Here is a 19,331-nt window from a genome sequence, read left to right as displayed (position 1 = left end):
AAACTGTTTTTTTTTTACTAAGTTTTTGAAACAAGAAATTTTAATGGAAATTAGTTAAAAAGTTCAAAGTGATAAATTAAGTGTTCCGTGTAAAAATGTTTTCGAAAATCTAGTGTGTTCATAATTCATTTATGTAATAATCTTATTTAAATAAATTCGGACCTTCCCTTTTCTGATCACCAGCATGGCTAAAGGAATTGTTCCGAGAGGTATTGTGAGTTGACACGTCCAGGTATTCAAGCGATTTCCTGTCGGGATTTAAAACTCTTATTACACAATTACATAAAGCAAGTTCGTGCATCACTTCACCTCTGAGGGTATTGAGAAGTGTACACGGTCGATAACTTGTAACTTTCCATTTTGAAACTATCCGGTGAATATACATCTTTGTCTTGCATGTCCGATAGTGATATGCTAGCCTTTACTAAACCATAGATATAATAGCCATTATATATATGACTAAACTCATACGCTTGTTTATAAATAACATTTATGGTGTAAAGAATATTTATGAAAATCTAAATAATTCCAAAAAAAGATTTGATAAAATATATTTTCATATTTTCCAAACGTAAATTGGGGAAAATGTAAGAAATTACTCATTGTCAATATTTATGGACATTTTGAAACGTACAAATATTGATTTAACAAAATGTACGCACTTGTCGATCATTGGATTATACGCCTAGATAGAAGGTTACAGAACTATAGATAGTCGCAATTTAGAATATATACATATATATTGAATATACGAGAGAAACATCCAAAACCAATCTGATTTAAATACAGGTCGTTATCTAACTTGCTTTGGTTCATCGAAGTTATGCACATAGTAAAATCACAGATTTTTATTTCAATTCGATTATTTTGAACAGTTTAAGAAAGTCGTCATCATCTCAATGGTTGTGTATTATGTATAATAATGTAATAATGTGAACATGGTTCTATTATACCGGTAGTACCTCCTGTCAATTTTCCTGTTCCGACTTGCATGTAATATATATGCCACTAGACGTACACTAATGTTCCCCAAAAAGCTTATTTGAAGAAATAAAGAAACTTCACTCCGAATAAACTGATAGTAGATGTATTAACGTCTGGTCAGCTAGAGGGTTGATTAATTTATTTAGTTAGCTTAAAAGGGAGGGGGATAAACCATTCCTAATATTTCACTTATGCATAAAATATTAAATGAGAGTAATATAAGAGAAAATATAAATACGAAAAGTCGCATATCTGGTAAAAAAAAAGTCTCACTGGCAACTGTAGAATTTCATGTACAATTGTCATTCTTAATCGAAATAACGGACAGTCATTAAAATACATGCATGTACACTTTGATAAAAAGGGGTGCTGCAGTTGCATATTATTCATCATAAATCTATTTCAAGTATATACTTTCCTGTCATTCTTATAAGTTAACGCAGAGACATGTAACTATACACCTCTAGTTAAAGACAATCAACCATATAAATATTTGAATCTGATGTGACTTACCGTTCATCTCTTTCTTTCTTTTTCTCCTTTTTTTATACGACCGCAAAAATTGAAAATTTTTTGGTCGTATATTGGTATGACGTTGGCGTCGTCGTCGTCGTCGTCGTCTGGCGTCGTCCGGCGTCTTCCGAAGACACATTGGTTTTCGCACTCTAACTTTAGTTTAAGTGAATGGATCTCCATGAAATTTTACCATAAGGTTCAATACCACGAAAGGAAGGTTGGGATTGATTTTGGGGGTTATGGTACCAACAGTTAAGGAATTAGGGGCCAAAAAGGGGCCAAAAATAAGCATTTTTGTAATTCCAGACAATAACTTGTGTGTAAGTGTATGGATCTCTCTGACATTGTACCACAAGGTTCCATATCACAAAGGGAAGGCTGTAATTGATTTTGGGGGTAATTGCCTCAAAATTTTAGGAATTAGGGGCCAAAAGAGGGGCAAAAAACAAGCATTTTTCTAGTTTCATGACAATAACTTGTGTGTAAGTGTTTGGATATTTCTGAAATTGTACTACAAGGTTCCATATCACAAAGGGAAAGCTGGAATTGAGTTTGGGGGTAATTGCCTGAAACGTTTAGGAATTGGGGGCCAAAAAGGGGCCAAAAATAAGCATTTTTCTAGTTTCCAGACAATAACTTGTGTTCAAGTGTATGGATCTCTCTGAAATTGTACTGCAAGGTACCATACCACAAAGGGAAGGCTGTGATTGAGTTTGGGGGTGATGAATCATAAGGGGGTTCAAAAAATTTGGGGGGGGGGATTTTTTTTTTTTCTTTTTTTTTCTTTTTTTCCTTTTTTTTTTCTTTTAAAATTTTCCATTTTAAGTTGGTTATTTCTGATTAATATTTAAAAGCAAATAATAATGATATGGTAGGAGTTACACACCAAACAGGATGTGTAAATTATTATATAATAAGTATTGTGCAATAGCAAGAAATTTTCAATTGCACAGTATTGCACAATTGCAAGAAATCTTCAATTGCACAGTATTGCGCAATAGCAAGAAATCTTCAATTGCACAGTATTGCGCAATAGCAAGAAATATCCAATAGCACAATATTGCGCAATAGCAAGAAATTGTCAATTGTACAGTATTGCACAATAGCAAGAAATATTCAATTGCACAGTATTGTGCAAAAGAAGATACTTCGTATAAATTGCTTATTTCTTGATCAATTTCAATGGGGTTTTATTCTTGAATTCTTGGGGTTTTTTAATATGCTGAATCTAACCGTGTATTAAGTTTTTGGATTTTGGGCCCCGTTTTTAAATTGGTCTACATTAAGGTCAAAAGGGTCCAAAATTAAACTTAGTTTGATTTTAACAAAAATTGAATTATTGGGGTTCTTTGATATGCCGAATCTAACTGTGTATTTAGATTCTTGATTATGGGCCCAGTTTTCAAGTTGGTCCAAATCGGGGTCCAAAATTAAACTTTGTTTGATTTCAACAAAAATTGAATATATGGGGTTCTTTGATATGCTGAATCTAACCATGTATTTAGATTTTTGATTTTTGGGCCCCGTTATCAACTTTGTCCACATTGAGGTCAAAAGGGTCCAAAATTAAACTTTGTTTGATTTCATCAAAAATTGAATTCTTGGGGTTCTTTGATATGCTGAATCTAACCATGTATTTAGATTTTTTATTTGTGGACCCGCTATCAAATTGGTTCATATTGAGGTCAAAAGGGTCCAAAATTAAACTTTGTTTGATTTCATCAAAAATTGAATTATTGGGGTTCTTTGATATGCCAAATCTAACCGTTATTTAGATTTTTAATTTTGGGTCCCGTTTTTAAATTGGTCTACATTAAGGTCCAAAGGGTCCAAAATTAAACTTAGTTTGATTTTAACAAAAATTGAATTCTTGGGGTTCTTTGATATGCTGAATCTAAACATGTGTTTAGAATTTTGATTATGGGCCCAGTTTTCAAGTTGGTCCAAGTTGGGGTCCAAAATCAAACTTTGTTTGATTTCAACAAAAATTGAATATATGGGGTTCTTTGATATGCTGAATCTAAACATGTATTTAGATTTTAGATTTTTGGCCCAGTTTTCAAGTTGGTCCAAATTGGGGTCCAAAATTAAACTTTGTTTGATTTCAACAAAAATTGAATATATGGGGTTCTTTGATATGCTGAATCTTACCATGTATTTAGATTTTTTAATTGTGGGCCCGCTATCAAATTGGTTCATATTGAGGTCAAAAGGGTCCAAAATTAAACTTTATTTGATTTCATCAAAAATTTAATTATTGGGGTTCTTTGATATGCCAAATCTAACCGTGTATTTAGATTTTTAATTTTGGTTCCCGTTTTTTAAATTGGTCTACATTAAGGTCCAAAGGGTCCAAAATTAAACTTAGTTTGATTTTAACAAAAATTGAATTCTTGGGGTACTTTGATATGCTGAATCTAAACATGTGTTTAGATTTTTGATTATGGGACCAGTTTTCAAGTTTGTCCAAGTTGGGGTCCAAAATTAAACTTTGTTTGATTTCAACAAAAATTGAATATATGGGGTTCTTTGATATGCTGAATCTAACCATGTATTTTGATTTTGGACATTGGACCATAATAGGTAAATTAAAAAAATTGAAGTTCTTAGACCACATTCTTTCTGTGTCAGAAACCTATGCTGTGTCAAATATTTAATCACAATCCAAATTCAGAGCTGTATCAAGCTTGAATGTTGTGTCCATACTTGCCCCAACTGTTCAGGGTTTGACCTCTGCGGTCGTATCAAGCTGCGCCCAGCGAAGCATTTTATTTTTTTTTTTTTTTTGATTTGGGCAGGTACACAAACATTGTAATGTTAGATATACTGTTCCCAGGTTTGGAGAGGGCGGTGGTTGGAGGTGAAGTATATCGAAAGTTACAAAATAAGAACGTTGTATTTATGAATTTACATGAAGAATTCTGATCTTGGTCGTAGGTTTCTTTTTTTTTTTAAGTTCAGTGATTTAAATTGAGGGAAAAAAAATCTAGTCAGAATTTAAATCGTACCGGCAATTTCCACCTAAGACTCCTCTAAAATCATGAATGGTCATGCTTCACAATCATCAGAATTTTCTTTGCATTGGTACATTCTGTATCGGTAGTGATTTACCTTGACATTTCCGGGTATAACAGAGCTACTTGTATATTACCTGTGTGTGGTTAGGTGACGTCCCATGAGGTCTTACGTATACAGGTTCACATTTATAATGGTTTCTGATATAACAAGGTTTTATGACATTCACACTTCTGCATGTTCTGTATACCAAATTCTTATCTTATTTTCAGACCAAACGAGGATGTGAATATTTTCCAGGAAAAATATTGAGTATCAAAGTATCAAATTAATTTCGGGAATTTTTTCTTTCTTGGTATTAAATCACAGAAACTTAAAGAATATACTGCTTGTCCGCTTTAGGTGTATTCTTGTCAGTTAAGACTGACATATATGTCTCTGGTATATAGTGGGTTTATGAATGAATGATAAGTCTTGCAAAGGTACAAGATATTATAAAGCACATTAAAAATTGATTCCGCCGGTCTGTCTCCATTCAAAAAAGGAAAGTTGACGTTAGATTGATTCTGTTATTTTTTTTTAAACATCGTTGGTCAAATAGCTAAAGTATGTATACGTTGTGAGATTTTAAATATTTTAATAAGGGCATTCCCGATTAGGTAAATGTAGATCGCTGTGGACGGACCAAGCTATATTAATCATGTAACCGCGATAATTTTCTCTAAACATTGAAATATTCAAGGTTAATACCCATGATAATTTGAAAAAGTAAGTAATGTTTGGTTTATACGCTCGTTTTCGTGGGCCATTTTTATACGCCCGTTTACGGGACGTATTATGGTATACCGTTGTCCGTCTGTCCGTCCGTCGTCAACATGTCGGACATTAACTCATAAACGCTTTAACCAATTTGCATAAAACTTTAGTGAATTGTTTATATCTATTGATGTGAGCTCCCTTTCGTTTTTTATAAATTTTGAATTTTACGTTTCTGAGTTATGGGGTTTTATTCATTAAAAAAAGGGGGATTTTCCAGTTTTCGGACAATAACTCAAGAATGCTTTCACCAACTTGCAAGAAATTGTGGTGAGTTGTTTATATCTATTGACATGAGCTCCCTTTTGATTTTTATAAATTTTAGATTTTACGTTTCCGAGTTACAGGGTTTTATTCATAAAAAAGGGGGATTTTCCAGTTTTCTGACAAAAACTCAAAAATGCTTTCAGCAGTTCTTATGAAACTATGGTGAATTGTTTATATCTATTTAAGTAAGCTCCCTTTAGAATTTTATAAATTTTACATTTTACATTTCTGAGTTATGGGGTTTTAGACAATAACTCAAAAATGCTGTCAGCAATTCTCATGAAACTTTGGTGAATTGTTTATATCTATTGATGTAAGCTCCCTTTTGATTTTCATAAATTTCTAATATGACATTGAGAATTAATTGAACTTTATTTGTTTATAGTCTGACAACAGATTTACTAAGTATTGCGCAACAGCACAGTGTATTGCACAACAGCAAGAAATCTTTAATTGAATATAAATTCAATTCATATAAACAATTTCAAGTTCTTTGACTACATTTATTCAGAAACCTGTAATATGTCAAATATTTAATTACAATCCAAATTCAGACCTGTATCAAGCTTGAATATTGTGTCCATTTTTGCCCCAACTGTTCAGGGTTGGACCTCTGTGGGCGTATCCAGCTGCGCTCAGCGAAGCAGTTTATTATTTATAAAATTATTTAGTTGAAAGTAATTCAGAATTTCGATGTTACAACAAAATACTCACCTATCTATTTTAAAATTAAGCTTACGCAAAATATAAAAGATATACATGTATATAACAGCGATTCAGGTAATTTGCCACCATATTCCTCCCCAAATAATTAATGTTTTTATCATTTATACGAAATGTTGTTCACACCTGTAACGGTGAACCGTGTTGGCTAAAATTCACTGAGTGAAGATCAAAAGAATAGAATTACAGAATGCTAATCTTTTAATTACCTTGAATTTAACCACGCATTCAACAGGTAGTCACTAAGTGTCTCAGTACAATACACATTGTATTTACACAGTACTAATGGGAAATGTTTGCTAGACTGAAGTAAAAGCCTTCAGGTGAAAATACAAACATGCATTTGTAAAACAATATCAGTTATATATGTTTGTTCAAAATATCCGTCGGAAAAAAATTCATAAAAATATATTCTATTGTATGATTTCCTTTTATTACTATAATCATATCAGAAATCCTTTAAATATAAATCGTACATTTTAATTTTGAAAGTTGCACGGCTGATCACTTTACCTTCTTAATTATTAGTTGGTTAATAGCTACGCCAAAAGTCGTCGATGCGCTTTAAATCGCGTTATTAGGTGATTAACGAACAAGACTTACAATGAGATTTATTCACTCCCAGCATGCAAAAAGACTTAAACTACGTCACATAAGTCAGGAAGTTGGAATAAATTAAATTATTAATTCCCAATTTTCTTCTTTATTAGTGTTCATATCCAGATAAAACTTGGTAAATATGTTTTTTATGGTATTATGAACATAATAAGATGAAAAGTAAAAAATCCCGAATTTTCCCTTTAAAGGGTTTTACATTAATATATATATGTACCATCAATACAGAATTATATAAAACTAACATTTGATTGCTTAAATAGCTGCCTAACTTTAAACATTCGTCCAATAAGTGAGTGTGATTTTCAACAAATCTTTTACAACTCACAATAATTTAAAAAAGCTGATAGAACTTTACCAAATCTACCAATTATGAATCTCAAGCCTGATGCATGAGACTTATTTTTTTTATTTGACAGAAAAGAAGAAGAAAAACAGTAGATTCTGGCAAGGTTGAAAGAAAAAAGAAAGTCCTGAAAAAACATCCATTGTCTGTTGTGCTTAAAATAAAGACAAAAGGTAAATTAATCATATAAATAGAGATATCTAGACAAAATAGAAAAAAAGTGTAAAAGAAGAAGAAAAACAGTAGATTCTGGAAAGGTTGAAAGAAAAGAGAAAGTCCTGAAAAAACATCCACTGTCTGTTGTGCTTAAAATAAAGACAAAAGGTAAATTAATCAGATAAATAGAGATATTAATATATATTTAGACAAAATAGAAAAAAAAGTGTAACAACTGAAATTATATATATATATTTACTACTTAAAGCAGGGGTATAATATGCGAGCAATAGCTCAAAGCTAAAGTTGTTTTATCCGATTTTGTGGGGGGGGTTTCTCACAGCATCACATGGACTTAACCATATTGGCAATCATGACAAATGGTGGAAATCCTTTTGTGTCCGTAACTACTTTGCAACCTGTATCTGGATTTTTTGATATGAAAAGGGGGGGGGGGGGGGGGGGGGTATGAACTTATGACTTCACGATCTTCTTAATATTTACAAACATGATTTGAAGCCACAAATAAATCCTTCACCAATATAAGATTGTGACTATCTACCCTATCATCTATCATCAAAGGTGCACAATTTTGTCCTCTGGTTTGAACGTCCTAGAATTTTCTGTCATAATTTTTGCAAGTCCTTATTTCATCAAAATTTTGTATCATAGAAATATAGACGCAAAAGCACTTAGAAAAGCACATGTTACTAATTTTGTATTTGGGAAAATCATTTGATATACAAAATTCTCTTGCCTTGAACACTAATTAAGTTTGTGAATTGAATTTTGCTAATATTGAAATTTAGTAGATATAAGAAGATGTGGTATGAGTTCCAATGAGACAACTCTCCATCCAAGTCAAAATTTATAAAAGTAAACCATTATAGGTCAAAGTTCGGTCTTCAACACTGAGCCTTGGCTAACACCGAACAGCAAGCTATAAAGGGCCCCAAAAATTACTAGCGTAAAACCATTCAAACGGGAAAACCAACGGTCTAATCTATATAAAAAACGAGAAATGAGAAACACTTATGAACCACATCAACAAACGACAACTACTAAACATCAGATTCCTGACTTAGGACAGGTGCAAACAATTGCAGCAGGTTTAAACGTTTTAATGGTACCAAACCTTCACCCTTATCTGAAACAATAGTGTAGCATCACAACATAGAAAGACACACTATAAAATATCAATTGAAATGGCTTAACTCAATCAAAAGATATATTAACACAGTGAACATACACTGAACAAATAAATTCGACGTTTTTATTTTGCATATCATGCCCATTTGATTGTTCATTCAATTGGACAAATTAGTTGTTATATTATATACAAACATAGCCAATGATAATATTTTATTATTATTAACCCTCAAACTGAGGAATATCTATAAAAAAAAAAAAGAAATAACTAAAGAATGCCTTCATGACTAATATGTATTAATTTACAGATGGTACATGTCTACAGTTAAATTTTTACTACTTGGTAACCTTAGAGATAGTTACTGTGGTGATGCAATTAAAAAGTGGATCTGAATCTCCACCATCCTGTATATCTGGAGGGTAAGTTTTTTTTTGTTTTACTCTGAACATATCTTTGTGTAAGACACTATGATGAAAGACATAAAACATTATCTGGCCAGTGTTTTACAATAGGTATAGGTCTTACAATTTACGACCAGTCTTATACCTTGACACACCATGCAAATTATCTGGTAATTTGGAAAGAACTACCTGGTAATAACTATGTTAGCGCTAGCATGTAGCCACATAGCAGAACACTTAACAAACTGTGATGTGGATCAAGAAATTCTAGTAAAGTCAGATTCAATGACAGAGCTTAGCCATAGAAATACATTCTTTTGTGAAATAAACTTTAGCACAAGTTTTTATACCAGAATCATACAAATGTTATAATTTTCAGCACAAATTTTTATAAGCATGATTTATATATATATATGTACAAGATATGCTTTACCACACGCTTTTGCAGGGATGATATATGTAATATATGTTTAATGTTGAAACATCAGAGGTAACTATACTCATTGATGTTAAAGGATATTTAACAAGAACTGTGCATTTATTCATCAAAATTTATTTGAGACCAGACACCCAATTACTTAAATTTACATAATATGAAAATATCTGTTACAGTGACCTTCTTTCACCTGACCTACTTTTGAATGAGATATATCCTGGTGACAATGGCAACACTTCACCAAATGCTGCCAATCAGTATGAATTAAGGAGATTAGGGTATGTTGTGTGTATTTAATTAATAACTTTTTTGTAGTACTGTAAAGTGGGAAACTTTCAGATCAGAATCAAAGCCAAGAAAAATGTGGGAAGAAAACTTTGCAAATAGCTTTTGCCTTTTGAATCGCAAAATTTAAAATCTGCGAAAATAAACCATTTTCTAGTAGTAATAAATATATCAACTCATTTCAACATGTCAAATGATTCGTTAACTTATTTAACATGCAGAACTTGTAGCATCAAAATAATTTAACAGAACATTTTATAGGATATAGATTTGGTTTTCGTCTTCAATAAAGATAATTAAGATCATTCCAAATGTCAGGTTGATATTACAAGCGAACCTTCATCTGTGGACATAAGAAGAAAGCTATACAAACTAATATAGATCAAGTACTTGTTCACAATACAAAATCTTTTGATGAAAATAAAATGTACACAGAATGAAAGCTTTTCAGAAAGTTTTGTACTCATTATTTAGCAGACACAGTTTTGTTTCCTTTATTTATAACTTATTGATGATATACTAACATATAAATTTACAGTTTAGGAGAATTTAACCAGTACATTAAGGAGACAGGAAAGCCATACCTGTGGGCACAGTGGTTGTCAGGGTTACAGTTTCTTAACAACAACAAAAGTTCAAAGGTTGCAGATTCGTCTGTCAGTTCAGAAAACATGCAGCAGACGATCAAACGCTTAAGAAGAAGAATCAAATCAAGATTATCACTTCTAAAGCAGCTGGCATCATTAGGTAATTATAACTTAATTTAAGAAATAATTCATGGGGGCTTGAATCTATACTGATTTTACCACGGGTTGGCTGGCCCTTTATGCTAAATATTTTACCATAAGTGATAGCACTACAAAAGTCTAAAAGTCTGAAAAGACCAGTTTTTGTCTTAATTTGCATGAACTTTTACTCGACATTCTCCAAAAGTATGACTTGTGTCTTAATTTTTCTTGACAAATTCTCATTTATATTATAAAATTTGTATGAAATTTACTCGACATATTCTCGACATTCTGAATATGGTCTTAAAATTTCTTGACAAATTCTTGACATTTGAATACTGTCTTGAAATTTCTCGACATATTCTCGACATTCTTATTTTTTCTCAGTATGGCTTGACATATTCTGAACATTTTGAATCGTGTCTTAAATTTACTTGACAGTTCTGAGTTTTACAAATCATGACCAATATTCATGATATAACTTTAATCTTTATTTCTCTTTATATGATATACTGTTGTTTCAAGTTACACTTCTTTACAACAAAAATAAAAGTTGGGCATGTAAAATAATTGAAAATTTGGGTATATAAATATTTTTACAAATGCAAATATGGCTATGAAATCTAAAGTATAAAATAATTCAAATGTGGGTGTGTTGATATAAAACAATTTCAAAATGTGGGTTTTTAAATAATTACAAATTTTGATTCCTAAATCTTATAAATTAAATGATTCAAACCAATCATACTGTAGACATATTTCATTCTACATTCATAATATTCAATGTTGATATGGTAAATAATTATTATACCAAAATGTGGTTTATATAAATAGCAAATTATGATGATATACAAATCATTCATTTAACAGAAGAAAATTTGTGTAATGTCATCTGTTGGAATATATTAAGTATTACACATGGACAGGATGTTCCCCTTAAAATTAAGGTATTCCACACCCCAGAGTACACGCAACTGTCAAGTAGAAGTTATTGCTTTACCTGTAATCAGCCATACAACTTATCAGTTGACCGACCATGCCACTACAATTTAAAAAGTTTGTTGATAGATGAAAATGAAAATCATCATTTTGATGAAAAAAAATTGAATTGAAATGGATTTTCTTCATCAAAATTATGAAGTTAATTATTTTAACATAAAAACAAATTGAATAATTCCCAAAGATTAAAAGAAAATTATTATCTACTGCAGGAATAATAAAAAAAATGTATTTATAATGGGTCCCATCAATGATTTCTATAGAAATCATCGATCTTATGAAATGGTTCTCAAACAGACATGCATAATATAGATCTAAACATTTTTTTCTTTTCAGGAAGGAGTTATCACAAATATTTATTTTTGATAAAAAATTATAAAATTCAACACTCAAATTTGAATAAAACATTTTTTTGGGTTGTTCTAAAAAAATGAATAAGGTTTTTGAATCAAGATGGGAACAAATTCTTTGACCTAAACGAAAGGCCCCCCCTCTTTTTTTAGCCACACAAACCCAAAAGATGAATTGTGGGGTCCAAAAGAGATACAAGACACCTATGTTAGTAAAGCAAATTTGACTGGCAGTTTTGCGAACGGCAAAAATCTAAATGCTGTTTGTCAATACCTTTGACTTATATTCCAAGTGAAAACAATTACTTAAATGTTTAATAAAAATAAATCAAAATTAAACTACATGGGGGATTATTCAGGGTATTCCAACTTAGTTGCACCAAAAGGGTATCTTACTATACCAAATTAATCCTTGATTCTTCAAAGTTTAGTTTAGCCATAATAAAAAGGAGTATATAATAGCAATAGGATGTCATAAACAGTGCAGAATAAGTCCGTTCACATTTCAGGCGAAATTTATACTGTTGAGATAGTGTCAAGACATATTTAAGACTGTCAAGAATGTGTCGAGACATATTCAGACATTATTTAGAATGTCAAGAATATGTCGAGACATATTCAGACATTATTAAGAATGTCAAGAATATGTCAAGACAGATCGAGACAAATTTAAGACAGTCAAGAATTGGTCGAGACTAATCCAGACTCTTATCAGATGATACAGGAAGTGTCGAGAAATTTTAAGACAATGTTCATACTGTCAAGACACTTGTCAAGAAAAATCAAGAACCTTATTAGACAAATTCATACTATGTCAAGAATTTTTAAAAATTATTCAGACAAATTAAGAATGTCGAGTAAAAATTCATGCAAATGCAGACAAAAACTGGTCTTTTCAGACTTTTTGACTTTTGTAGTGTAGCGAGGGGTAAAATATCTTCATAAAGGGCAAACCCGTGGTAAAATCAGTATAAATTCAAGCCCACCTGAATTATTTCTATTCTAATAGGACAAATACGGCAATTCTTTTGGATTGAAGCGCTCTAGGTGAACATATATTTGCCGTTCCTGTAATTAAACATACTATTATTATTGACGTAAAAGAACGGAGAAAACTGAACTAGTGAAATGCTTAAACTATTTACAATAACGTACTTAGATAGGTTTGGATGAATTTAAATGATAATCTTACTTATATGTAAAAAAATGGCTTTTAACAAATTTCATCATCAATTGTTTATGTTTCCTTGTTTTGAAGACTTTCAGTTTCACAACCGTGCATTTTCCCGTAAAATGCTTCTATTCTTACGTCATCGTTCAATGACGTCATTTTCACTGATTGACATCGGGTAGCTCATTCATAAAAAAGTATATGATGTGGGAGTATGATCGGAACAGCCCAAAAAAATCATGACGTTGCTGATCAGCTGACATACAATATATTCATATTTTACAAACAAAGCAATTGAAGAACTTCATATTAGAATTCACTATCTATTGTGGATTCATCATTATTCGTTGGATGCCAATTTTCATGGATTTCTTGGGTACAGGGGAACCATGAATATAAATGTTCAAAAAATTACCAATTTTCTATTGAAATGTACGCAGACTTTTGACAAAACAATCAAATATCCCAAAAAATGCAAGTTTTCTTAATTCCAGAAAAATTGTTACCCACAAAAATAAATGAATCCACAGTATTAGGGTATCCTCAAACTTACATAGATGGGTTAATCAGTTACTAGCTGAAGGCCAGTCTTTTACCTTAATACAGTGGTTTCTATTTTAAGAAATTTTCATTGCTTACTGATAAAAATTGGTTTAAGATCTTGATATTTTTCTGGTTTTCTCTACCAATAAAACTATAATTGTTCAATATGAAGTGGTGTTAAACTCAATCAAAACAAAATGATAACACAAATCTACATGCTCTCTATGATATTTATATATTTACAAAAAAGTATGTGTAAAACACATGTTTCTAGAAAGAATTCATTCAGTATGGTCAAACTTTTTATTATTTCAAAAATTGCAAAGGCATAGATATTGCAAAAATAAAAATTTGATTGCATTATTTGTAAGCAGCATTTCCTGAAATTGCAATAATTAATCTCCCTTTTTTTGCTGATTGTTCAACTATAACAATATATAAATGTGTACAAAAATTTCTGTATTTATGCCCTATTTATGGGCATTATGTTTTACGGTCTGTGCGTCCGTTCATTCGTTCGTCTGTTCATTCGTTCGTTCTTTTGTCCGTTCGTCTGTCTGTCCCGCTTCAGGTTAAAGTTTTTGGTCAAGGTAGTTTTTGATGAAGTTAAAGTCCAATCAACTTGAAACTTAGTACACATGTTCCCTATGATATGATCTTTTTCATTTTAATGCCAAATTAGAGTTTTGACCCAATTTCACGGTCCACTGAACATAGAAAATGATAGTGCGAGTGGGACATCGGTGTACTATGGACACATTCTTGTTACAGTATAAAATACTAGAGAGCACAAAAACCAAATGTACCTTAACAAAACACCCAAAGCACCGTGAAAGATTAACGTTGCCTGAAGTAGTTGCAACTGTAATTACCTGATTAAATGAATTTTTAAATTAACAGACACAATATATCATTAGAACCATATCAATACTGTATTAAAAAACAGTCTTCTAAAAACACATGTACAGTAGATTCATTTATATTATTTGTTGGATACCAATTTTCAAGAATTTTGTGGGTATAGATGAACCACGAAGTTCTATGTCCAATAGTACTTCTTTTCTATAATCTTGAATGAAGACTTTAGTAAAACCACGAAATAAAATCCTTAATGAAATTCAATTTTTCCTCAAACCACAAAAATTGGAACCCACTAAAGTGAATGAATCCATCATATATGGTATGTTTGATTTCATTCAACTATTTATATGGAACTTTGTTATTTGTAGAGAGAGGGATTATTCCCCTTGCTCCAGAAGCCATGTCATTATTTCCAACAAAGATAGTCGCCAAACTCACTTCCTGGAAGAGGTCTACCTATGAGGACTTCTGTGTGCTACCTTACACAGAGGAACTTGTATCAAATGGTCTAGCCAAGGAGTCAGATATCTTCTTTACTGCAGCCATGGACAGAGGTTCAGGTAAGAGGTCAACATGGATTTGACCCTACACAGGGGCCGTGTTGAAGGGTCTAAATACTATATTGTAACAAATTTTAAGTTTCAATGTTCCCTTCTATGTAATCAAGTTTGTACTGTACAGAATTTGTGATATTATGTTTCAATTTTTCATGTTGATTATAAATTGTTATTATTCCAAATATGATTTAAAAATAGCAAATGATGTCATGCTACTTTCGTTTTTGATTATAGAGAATATATTGTTCTGGTTTTAGAATATTTAAATTATTGATAACAAAAGCTAATATATAGTTAGAATGTGTATTGATCATGGTCTAAAAATGCTTATATTTTATGTAAAAGGGGATAACCTGGACAAGTATTTGTTACGTACACAACGTTGATTGACGTTGATCAGCTGTTTTTCTGACAACAGTTGTTATAGTCAAATAGCCCTACTTGGTTTATAAATACATACGTTTTTGGCATAAAACATGATTACTAAATCATTTTCTAAAACACATGTGATTAACATTGGTTATTAAAGTTAGATTGTTGTATTTATTTAGAAAAACGTCATTCTTACATTGCATTTTAAGGCTTGAGTCGTCGTTTTACTTACGTTTTGGAATAATTCTTCCTATTCAATATTTACTGGATGGTTGTAAAAACGATGTTTGAATGAGGCATTTTCATTCTATATATTGCTCCGAGACAAAGATCTTATAGCTTAATCGTAGTATACAATATTCATGTTGGCCAAAAGCACAAACGTAACATCATTCACCATTGTTTACTTGCCGTAAAGCAGTCTCAATGTCGTTATCAATATTTATGACGTCACAAACAGGTGCGTTGCTACTTAGTATAAATAGAGGACACATTATTGTGTTTCTTCAGTTGTGATTTGACTCCCGAGGTACATAGTACACTCGATAAAAAGATCTAGCAAAACGCTTAAGTCTCAGACTTTCTTTAATTCTATATACTGAATAAAGACACACGCTTTTTCAAGGTATTGTTTATTAGTAGTGACTCAATCAGTATTATGAAAACAGTCACAGAAATATTATAAATATAAACAATAATTGTTTACAGAAATAAACGACTCAGTAGATTTATAAGTTACACAAAATCCATATTTATGAGACGCACTTCTCAAGGTCAAAACAATGAGTGGAGATGCACTAATGCTATTCCTTAATAAACGACTCAGTCTGGTGATATGCAAACAAACCCGTATTTTATGATGGTCTCAATAATGAGCATAAACACATCCAGTAGATAAATATCAAATTACAGTTATCGGTATTGTATCAATATTTTATGAACCGGAATACTTGACCAGAGTTATCCCTACTGTATTATTTGATTGCGTAAAATTGTTTAAAAGTATTGTCTATTGAATATTTGTTACATAAAATAGATGTTTACTGTTGAAATAAATAGTTCATTCTCATAACGTTTTAAATTTCATTAACAACTTCATAGAATTTGAAGGATGTTAGAAATACATCTGGTACCTTGCTTGTGTCAATCGTCAGTCAAAAATAGTTGAGAAACCCACTCCAGTCGTAACGTAGAAAAACGTTACAATATCAACGTAGATTTAGTATCTGATAGGTACAAATATAGATTTAATTTATACAGAGGAACGCATTATATAAATAACACATAGCTAAGAGGGTGATAGTACAGATTGTTACCCCGAGAAAACATTGTCAACAGAGGAGAAGCCAAGGTTGACAAGGTCTTTTTGAGGGGTAACAATCTGCTCTATCACCGTCTCAGATATGTGTTATTTAATTTATTATATTGAATGTTCTGTTAATACTGCCTATCAAATTTCAAATTCAAAGTAATAAACTATGACGTCTTGTACATAACAATCATCCGTATTTATTAAAACGCACACTTGATCAAGCGTCTCCGTGAAGGGTAATAGAGTATTTTCCATGGGATAAAGTAAATTGTCTCTCTCATATTAACCAATCAAAATCTGGCATTTTGACATAAAGTATTATAAATTAAATTATCTTGTTAAAAATAGATCAAAGATTCGAATGGCTGGATTGCGCAAAATTTTTCTTAAACATTGGAGAACGTTCTATACTGAACATTTGAATATTTGAAATATGAAATGTGAAACTTCCTCAAACAATTCAATAATAGCAGGTGCACAGCTTCAACATTTGTGCAATCTTCCTGTGAAGTTTTCAGGAATCTTTTCTTGGTAAATAGGTTCTCTTATGTCATGTAAATTTTCCCCTTATTTGGCGATTAAGATATAATTGTGAAAATATCCCATCTCGTAAAGTTTCTCTTTAAAGAAGATTGGAATCAGGAACAAATTAACCTGAAAATAAAACCTTGTTAACAGGTTTGGCCCAGTAAATCTTGAAATTAAAACTCCACGAAAAATAAAACACTTTATAGTATACAGATTGTTAATCAAGATGGATTTCTTTATTTCCAGCCAAGATGACGGCACAGATTGTAATGACGCCCGATTACCCTGCAGTGGCACCACTGTTCCTTGTTAGTTTACAATGGCAAACAGAAAGATCAGCTTTAAATGACATCAATATACAGGTAACCATGGATTGTCCTTTTAATCGTAAAATGTTATGCCTAAAAATGAAACCATTTATAAAGAATATTTTATTACTGTGGATTCATTTATTTTTCGTGGGTACTAATTTTCGTGGATTGAGAAAAAAACTTCCATTTTCTTGGATATTTGATTTTGTGGTTTAGCTTCAGTCAGCATTTATTTCTATGGAACATTTGTACTTATTTGAACAATTAAATTCCTTATTCTCACAAAATCCACGAAAATTGGTATCCAACGAATAATAATGAATCCACAGTAGCTATCTCATATTTATTTCATACTTCTGTAATTCATTACATTTTGAGTTTATGACCTATTCAAATTTTCAATAAATTGGATATACTTTTGTTTTGCAGGAAATGGAGGAAGAGGTCAATGTTCATTACAAAGAGATGATTATTCACAAGTCACATGACCAAATTTTAGCCAATCAATTACAACGTCTGCTTATGTGCTTTGATGTTTATTTGGAGACAGAAACACAAAATGCTGAAGAAGGACCTAAGGAAATATCAAAAGAGAAAGTTTATGCTAGATTTGCAAGGTAAAATAAGTGAAGGCAATTTTCAAACTACTGTGAAAAGTTGTATATAATCAGCATTTATGTATAATCTCCAAAACCTTTTTTGCCAAGGGAATGTAGGAAAAAACTTTTTGGTCACTTGGTGAAACTATGGTCAGTTCGAAGTCCATAGAAAAATCCTGTTTCTTTCATCAAAAATATGTGGAAATTGTTAATGGATGATTCTAGAACACTTCAAGAGTGTAAAAATAAGCCAAAAAAGGGCCATTGGTGTTCTTGAAGTTTGCATACATGTTCGTTTTTCTAAATTTCAATTCATTGAATTTAAAAAATATTCCATCAATATTTTATGAAATTTCAATTTTCTTTATATTTTCCTTGCTTATCTACAGCTATTTTGAAATTTTTCAGATGTTGAGAAAAACAAATTTAGGATCTGAAAATAAGTGCAATACAAGAACCCTCTGTATATTTCATTAATTTAATTTTTATTCTTCAGAAAAATGTATTTGATAGATGAGATACTTTAAATGTAATTTCAAAAAAAATAATAGAAAAGAATATTTTTTTTTTTAAATTTTAAGTTGATCACCCATACGCCATTATGCTTATTTGTAAAATTTATTTTAAAAACTGTTATACTTCAAAATACCTATTCTTCAACCATTTAACAACTTGAAACAATATACAAAATTCAATTTTTGCAATTTTATTTTAAACTTTTTTTCAGAGGACCAAATAGAACCAAGCCATACAAGTTTTGTGCAGAAGTTGGAATATTCTCACATCGTTAAAACAAGAACATCAAAATGGACTTCATTGAATTTCACTGTCAATTTATCTGTGTAAAGGAATCTTCTCTAAACAATTAAAAATTCAAAAAAATATATTATTATTTTTTTGCAAGAAATGTCATTGGTCAAAATATTTCTTTTAAATATGATTTTAGTACTTCACATTAAGACTAGCAGCTGATATTTTATGATATCAATGACCTGAAACCCTATAATCTATACATCTTTAATACCACAGGAACAAAAATACATCTTATGTAGACCAGAGCAGAATTTTTTGATATTCCTTCATGATACTAATTATATAACATAATAGGTGAAATAAGCTCAAAGAACCATAAACTTAAGCTTACTTCCCCTTTTTATATGCCCGTTTATGGGATGTATTATGGTATACCATTGTCTGTCAGTCTGTCCATCCGTCCGTCGTCAACATGTTGGACAGTAACTCAAAAATGCTTTTACCAATTTTCATGAAACTTTGGTGAATTGTTTATAT

At 31.1% G+C, this 19,331-nt stretch overlaps 1 protein-coding gene across 1 annotated transcript in view; it reads left to right on the top strand.

Moving 5' to 3' along the window:
• Positions 1–18,953, top strand: part of LOC127711776 (THO complex subunit 5 homolog) — a 34,359-nt gene extending 15,406 nt beyond the window's left edge. Inside the window, exons 11-18 of the mRNA XM_052217899.1 lie at positions 7,356–7,455; positions 8,896–9,007; positions 9,602–9,703; positions 10,249–10,457; positions 14,731–14,922; positions 17,378–17,493; positions 17,872–18,059; positions 18,769–18,953. Of these exons, the coding sequence (XP_052073859.1) occupies positions 7,356–7,455; positions 8,896–9,007; positions 9,602–9,703; positions 10,249–10,457; positions 14,731–14,922; positions 17,378–17,493; positions 17,872–18,059; positions 18,769–18,832 (1,083 nt within the window). The 3' untranslated portion in view covers positions 18,833–18,953. The remainder of the gene's footprint in view (positions 1–7,355; positions 7,456–8,895; positions 9,008–9,601; positions 9,704–10,248; positions 10,458–14,730; positions 14,923–17,377; positions 17,494–17,871; positions 18,060–18,768) is intronic.
• The last annotated feature ends 378 nt before the right edge of the window (positions 18,954–19,331 follow it).

Source organism: Mytilus californianus, unplaced genomic scaffold, assembly GCF_021869535.1.
Source record: "Mytilus californianus isolate M0D057914Y unplaced genomic scaffold, xbMytCali1.0.p SCAF_8, whole genome shotgun sequence".
In the NCBI taxonomy this organism is placed as follows: domain Eukaryota; kingdom Metazoa; phylum Mollusca; class Bivalvia; order Mytilida; family Mytilidae; genus Mytilus; species Mytilus californianus.
This window is presented reverse-complemented; position numbering and strand designations above follow the sequence as displayed.